Genomic DNA, 7,500 nt, shown 5'->3' with positions numbered 1-7,500 from the left:
TGTACAGGCGTCCCCGGTCACTACCCGGTCAACGAGACCACCAGCTCGCTCACGCTCACCTTCTGGTACACGCTACAAGTAAGTAGCGCTGCAGCGGATCATAAAACTCACGCTTCGAGTCGTATCACGGATCGGATCAGCACAAAAGGAAAAAAAAGGGAGCAAATATAATTTTTAAAGATCCCTGATCCGTTTTTTTTTTTTGCCGCCGATACTAATTGCAGATCTATGAGATTGTGATTTTATGGATGAGAACAAATCGTGTCAAATGATGTATTATAAGCTGCTGGAGCTTAGTGTAAACCGCTCATAATTCATCTCTAATATCTATTCATGTCGTAAACATCTCCTTCAAACAACCGGATTTCTCACCAACGCTACGTTTTACGAGATTACACGCGAACGCATCACGACAACGTGACGACACAAGCGATGTCCCGATCGCACGTTTCACTGACTATCGGCGGATAACGATCGTCACTAAAACTTTATTCCACACCGCGGCGGTTAGCGTTAAACGGCGCAATTAATCCGCGGTTCTCGATCAACAGTGGGCCGTTACTCCGCTGATTATCCCGCCGTACCTGCTTCTCACTGGTCTTTATCTACAGTTTTTAAAAAGTCTTCTACCTTATCCAACACGAGTTTGAGCAAGCAGACAATGCGTCGTTATCTATATTAGATAATCGATTGTTTTCTTAGCGCGATCACAAAAGAGGAAGAGCTCCTCTCTGGTCGTCCTCGTAGACGGCGCTCCTGATTCCAGCAGACCGCGGTCCTCTCTGCTCCGCTCCGGCACCCGACGATTGAATTGACTTTTACGAGTAACAATTCAATCGTTCGTTAAAGTGCCCCCCCTCTCCTTTGTTTACCCACCGTCGTAACTGGTACCGACCAAATTGACCCGCATTTGGGCGGCTGTTATTTTACAGCCGTTGTGTCTCTGTTAATAGCCTCAGTGAGTCGTAACAGATATATTCTGGGGCTTTAAAGTGCAGGAATAATTTTTATGTTCCATACTAAAAACAGTTTTTTTTTTCTTCCTTTCTTCCTTCCTCAGGATGAGATAATGTCATTCGAGGCGGATAAGCAGGCAGTGTACCTGCAGGTCTACAGGCCGGTGTATTTCCAGCTGGTGGATGTTCTGCTCCACAAAGCCCAGTTCCCCACCGACCAGGAGTACGCATCCTGGTCCTCCGACGAGAAGGAGCAATTCAGAATCTACAGGTGCGTTAATGCCGGACCCCGTCCCTGTGTGTGTGTGTGTGTGTGTGTGTGTAAGTGCTTCAGAAAACGCCTCTCTCTTGATTGGTCAGCACTCGGAGCGGCGCTTCCCTCTAATAGACTCTCAACTGGACTGGCAGCTGAGAGGGCGGAAAAAAAACAACAACAAAAAAACAAAACGTTATCGCGTAATGTTCCAAAGGTTGCACGCTCCTAAAATGTCTGCTTGTCGCACGTCCGTCCTTCAGGGTGGATATCTCCGACACGCTCATGTACGTGTACGAGATGCTGGGGGCGGAGCTGCTGAGTAACCTGTACGATAAACTCGGGAGGCTGTTGACTAATGCGGAGCAGCCCACATCGTGGCAGGTGGGTGAGACGTACTGAATATGTGTCATACCGGATTTGATAAACTAGTTTCTTCAGCGCCGGTATTTATTTTTAGCTTGTAAGTTCACTCTCTTATCTTAAAATAAACCGAAAAGAAAAGCTCAAAGTGAGTTCAAATATATATTTACAGGATTTAAACCATTTTTGTGTTCATTTGGGTTATTTTCACTTTCAAATGGGGATTTTCTTTTCAACTTTTCCTGGGGTGATCGTGGCTAAGTGGTGAAAAGGGCCGCCTTTCAATCAGTGGGTCGGCGGTTCGATTCCCGGCTCGTGTCAACGTGTCCTTGAGCGAGACACTTAACCCCAAAAATGTCTCCCGTAGCTGCGTCTACGGTGTGTAGATAGATACTGAACTGTAAGTCGCTTTGGGTAAAAGCGTCTGCTAAAATGACTGTAATGTTAAAAAAAAATGTAATGTTATGATAATCTTGACTAATATTAAAAATGTAGCACCTTTCATACAAGAAATGCAGCACAAAGTGCTTTATAATTAGGGGCAATACACATAGAGTGAACATTAAAACAGGGAAATTAAGAATTCAAACTGAATAATAAATAAAAAAATCAGTACCTATATTTGCAGCATGCAGATGTGCATCAATCACAGCAGCATCAACAGATCTCCATCCTCTTTCATTGTTAAAATGTCACACTCATCACCTGTCCTCCTCCTCCTCCTCCTCCTCCTCCTCCTCCTCCTCCTCCTCCTCCTCCAGCACACAGAAGCCTTACTGTACGGCTTCCAGTCCATAGCGGAGACGATAGACGTGAACTACTCTGACGTCATCCCGGGCCTGATCGGACTCATCCCCCGAATCAACATCAACAACGTCCAACTAGCGGACACGGTGATGTTCACTATAGGTGAGATTAAAGAGGATCAAACACATTCAGCGTAACCCTGGAGACAAACACGGGCGCATCTCATCCGGGTTACCTCCCACTAGGTGCTCTGGCCGAATGGTTGGCCGACCACCCGGTGATGCTCAGCAGCGTCCTGCCGTTGGTGCTGCAGGCTTTGGGGAACCCAGACCTCTCTGTCTCGTCTGTCTCTACGCTGAAGAAGATTTGCAGGGAATGCAAATACGACCTGCCGCCCTACGCGACCAACATAGTAGCCGTCTCTCAGGTACGCCGAAATCTTGTTTTCACCCGGTTTATCACGTATGAGAGCCAAACGCAATCAGTGTTTGTTTCGACTTTAAAGACAAAAGCTTATTAGGGTGTTGTGGGGGTTCTAGGTACGAAGCCGGGGGAACATTCTCCGAGATTTAAGTCACAAATTTGCAAGAAAGACAGATTTTTCTCACCAACCGTCGAGTTGAAAAATCTGTAAGAAAACATGTTTCTCTCAGGACCTTATCCATCCTTACCATAAAAACACTACGGAATTCAGACGGCGGCCAAATTTATGACCTAAATCTCAGCGAATGTTGTCTTTTTGTTGTCATAGTTTAGTGTTTTTCCTCTGAATATTACCCTCCTACCTGTAAATATATCTCTTTTTTTACCGATGGCCCTTTGTACCTTGCAGACTTTTGTGATGTTCCCGCTCTCCAGAAATAACATTTCTCTTTGAAATCCCTTCCGTTGCATTATTTTCGGTTTTCCTTTTTTTTTTTTTTTTATTGCTAATTTGGGTCGGTTCTGCGGTGCTTTTAAAAAAAAAAAAAAATAACACACCCTTCACTCTGCCTTTCTCTCTTCTCTCTAGGAGGTGCTTATAAAGCAGATCCACAAGGTCAGTGCGTGTTCTCTCACTCTCACTTCACGTCAGAAGTTGACATTTAAATAAATAAATAAAAACGGCTGACTTCAGCTCGCAGTGCAGGGAAAAACAAAAAAAAAAAAGGTGTTTTCAGTAGAGTGCAAATCTCGATCTCTGTTGTGTGATTGAATGGACACAAGCTGCAGCGGACCGACCCCTCGGTTAGACACCGAATGGCTCCAAGGCGCCGTAAAACACACTTCATTCAAACTCGAGAATAAGCGGCAGTTCATAAATTCTCGGTGTGTGTGTGTGTGTGTGTGTGTGTGTGTGTGTGTGTGTGTGTGTGTGCGCTGGTAGCTCGGTATCGTGTCTCTGGGACTCAGCTGTGTCGTCCCTCGTGGCTCCTTCCTGCTAGTGAGTGAGGAGTCAGCCTGCAGTTAATAGCAGTATAAAACAGGCAGTAAAGATTTTATTTTATTTTTTAGGCATAAATGTGAGTCACTGCCACCGCGAGAGGTCCTCGAGCACGCGGGCCGTAACCGGGCCGCCCCGAACGGTTACGAGATTAAGTCCGTTGGACGGACGCGGAGGTGCACGGGCGTGACTCTCCCGGCTGAGATGATGATGCTGATAATAAAGACGTTGAGCTCAAACCTTCATCCACCTTTATCTTCTTCTTCTTTTGCAGACGAGTCAGTGCATGTGGCTGATGCAGGCGCTCGGCTTCCTGCTCTCCGCTCTCCCCGTGGAAGAAATCCTAAGAAACCTTCACTCCCTCATCACCCCTTACATTCAGCAACTGGAGAAGCTAGCGGATGAGACGGTGCGCACACAGACCAACACGTAACAACATCACACACACACACACACACACACACACACACACACACACACACACACACACACACACACACACACACACACACACAGAGAGAGAGCAGGCAGAGCTGGACTCCGGCCAATAGGAACAGGCCTTGTTTCCGTGTGGTGTCACTGCAGTGGAACATTTCTCTGCGGGACCAGATTGGATTTGACCCGGCAACATGGGCTAGTGACTCACAAGGAGTTCGCAAAGACACACTTTTCTCTCACTCACGCAAACGCACACGCACACACACACACACACACACACACACACACACACACACACACACACACACACCACAAGCAACTGGAGAGGAGGACAGGTCATGCTTTCACACGTGCACACACACACACACACACACAGAACATTCTTCATCCCCGTTTGAAATGTCAGTTTGTCAGACTGGATGGGACAAATGTGGAGCGGATATTATCTAAAAATACTCAAGTTTGATGTCTGCTATATGTGGAGCAAAGCAGAATTCCTCCTGGTCCCTTGTTAGAGACGTACGATGGGGTGAATAGAGATGTCAGGTGAGATGAAGCCGTCCCCGTCTCTCACACCTTCCTCCCTCGCTCAATGCCCCCCCCCCGTCCGGCTTTTTGATGTGTCAGCATTACATCAGACTAGCAAATCAAGGCGCTGTGCTCCGCAGCCGGACAAATAGCGGCACCTAGTGGGCAGAACCTTCAGGTTACATTGTTACCACGATGTCTGACCTGCGGCCCCGACTGTAAACACCGACACGGAGTCACTTCTTCATGCAAAGTGTGCGCGTACACTGCTGCTGCTGCTGCTGCTGCTGCTGCTGCTGTTGCTGTAGAGAGACTGTACAGTTAACTGTATCAACTCAGAGCAGAGATGTGGATGTAAGACTTGTTTTCATCCTAGTGTTACATCACCTCCAGGGAGACGGAGCATTGATTCAACACCGCTAGTGAAAACCTAATTATTGATTTCTTTCCTGGTGTGTTCCATCGATGTTTACTTTTTGTTTATTTCTCTTTTCTTCGGGCACTAAATGATCCGGAGACGGTCGGGGTCGGTTCGTAGAGCAAATCCCCAAATGACCCGATCTGTTTCCTCTTCCCTCTTCCAGCCTAATCCCTCCAACAAGCTAGCGATCATCCACATCCTGGGGCTGCTGTCCAACCTCTTCACGACGCTCGACATCAGCAAGCAGGACGACGAGGCGGCAGACGGCTCGGCGCCACCCGTCAAAGCGGCCCCGCCTCCGCCTGGACCAAACCCAGTCAGTCCCTACACACACACACACACACACACACACACACACACACATCATTGCCATCAGTGGGGTGAATCTACGGATGATGGATACTGACCATGCGTTCCATTTAAAGGCTTTGAAGCTGCAGCGTGGTAGTTGTGGAGCAGCGTGAGCCAACGCTGGTTGGAGGGATGCCGCTGAACCGCAGTCGTCAGTTATTCCGCCGATAGCCGCGCGCGCTCATGCGTGAATGCTAATGCTGCTGCATGCGCGTGTGACTTTCTGTTCATTCCTCTGTGTCTCAACGGTTCGTTTGTGTTTTCCAGGTGGTGGTGGTCCTGCAGCAAGTGTTCGCGCTCATCCAGACCGTGCTCAGCAAGTGGCTCAATGACTCGCAGGTCGTAGAGGTGAGTCGCCGTCGCGTTCGACCCCGCCGCTCTTCTGTGAGAAATCGGTTGCGTCAGTAAATCGGACGTGACATTTTCCAAGTGTGCAGCTGATCTGTCGCGTCGTCCCTTCAGGCGGTGTGCGCCATCTTCGAGAAGTCAGTGAAGACTCTGCTGCACGACTTCGCTCCCATGGTGTCTCAGCTCAGCGAGATGCTCGGACAGATGTACAGCACGATCCCCCAGGCCCCAGCTCTGGACCTCACGCGACAGGTACGCACACACACACACATGTGCACACACACACATTAGTATTCTTACCTGCAGAGATGTTTTATAGATTTCACAGAAAGGGCTGTTTAGGAGCTCATCAGCTAAGCACCAGTGACTGATGGTCCTTATAGCTCCACGTTTGTGTGTCTTAATCGGGGACAATTCTTTAAAGAGTTGGTTCCAGTATCGAGGGAGAACGCCGCAGCCGGCAGCTGCTAAACGGGGTTTGCTCTGTAATCGCTCGAGGCAACGCCTCACCTTCAAAAACCTTGGATTCTCTCAATCCAAAGGTTTTCTATATGTCTCTGTAGGGTTCTTCCCACGATGTGTTCAGACACTCACAATAACAATCCGAGTCTGGCGGCGGCAGGAAGGAGCACTTTTAAGTGGACGACACGTCGACGGTGAGGAGTTAGTTGCCTCGAGCGATTGCGCTCTCCCTTCGATACCGGACCGAATTCAAAACGTTCTGTCCCCATTATTCACTCAGACACAGAAACGGGAGGAAATAAAGAGTCCAGGTTGAAAAATGACCAAAGTTACCCTTCAACACGGGCAGATTTTTTTTTTTTTTCCTAAAGAGGCCTGATTTATTGTAGCGATTAACTCAGCAATTAGATTAATTGAATCCAAAGTCGCTATAATAAAGAAGTCTGTTCCCACAGCTCAACCGTATCTTCAAATTCTGGCACATTTTTGAATAAACTGCGCAAAAAAAAAAAAAAACACACAAAAGCTCTGCGTCATAAATCACCAGAGCACTCGTACTCGTGCGTTTCAGATGGTGCACATCTTCGCCAGCGAGACGGACCACTTCCCGCCCATCAAGGCTCTGTTTGAGCTGGTGACCTCGGTAACGCTGTCCATCTTCCAGCAAGGTAGGGGGGGGGGGTCCGGCAGGGGGCGGGACTTGTGAAACGCTTGTTCAAATGTGTCACGTTCGAGTCAGCGGTGTAGAACCTCCTGAGTGTTTTCTCATCATGTCTGATTCCACCGGATTCAAATAACAATAATAATACAAAAAAAAAAAATAACAGTTCACGAATATATTCTAGCGCTGTACCGAACGTCTTTATTCTTTTAGTACGTTTTATTCATTTTTAATTGAATTTTCGACACGTTTTATGACGTCATCACCCTCAAAGTATATATATATATATACACACACACACACACACACACACACACACACACATGGAGGAAGCTTGTGACTGTTCGGTACAGCTCTAGCACACTGTGGTGATGTACTCGCTTTTATCTTGCTGTTGCATTTCTAGATAATAAACAATAGATAGCAGGTCTGGGGGTCTGGGGGGGGCCACACACACACACACACACACACACACACACACACACACACACACACACACACACAGGAAAGAGACCGATGCGTAGAGGCCCCTGTCCTGAGTCGTCTCTG

General features: G+C 47.8%; 1 protein-coding gene across 1 annotated transcript in view; it reads left to right on the top strand.

The window, feature by feature from the left end:
* Positions 1-7,500, top strand: part of LOC137866462 (importin-13-like) — a 20,319-nt gene that overhangs the window by 6,120 nt on the left and 6,699 nt on the right. Inside the window, 11 exon segments of the mRNA XM_068702392.1 lie at positions 1-78; positions 1,061-1,227; positions 1,473-1,593; positions 2,334-2,481; positions 2,565-2,746; positions 3,332-3,358; positions 4,017-4,151; positions 5,293-5,445; positions 5,748-5,828; positions 5,943-6,080; positions 6,862-6,958. The exon segment at positions 1-78 is cut by the window's left edge and continues 64 nt beyond it. Coding sequence (XP_068558493.1) covers positions 1-78; positions 1,061-1,227; positions 1,473-1,593; positions 2,334-2,481; positions 2,565-2,746; positions 3,332-3,358; positions 4,017-4,151; positions 5,293-5,445; positions 5,748-5,828; positions 5,943-6,080; positions 6,862-6,958 — 1,327 coding nt within the window.

This window comes from Cebidichthys violaceus, unplaced genomic scaffold (assembly GCF_023349555.1).
Source record: "Cebidichthys violaceus isolate CVI_PGR_0920_01 unplaced genomic scaffold, fCebVio1.0.p SCAF_84, whole genome shotgun sequence".
Taxonomy (NCBI): domain Eukaryota; kingdom Metazoa; phylum Chordata; class Actinopteri; order Perciformes; family Stichaeidae; genus Cebidichthys; species Cebidichthys violaceus.
The sequence above is the reverse complement of the archived record's forward strand: the minus strand, read 5'-3'. Positions and strand labels throughout refer to the sequence as shown.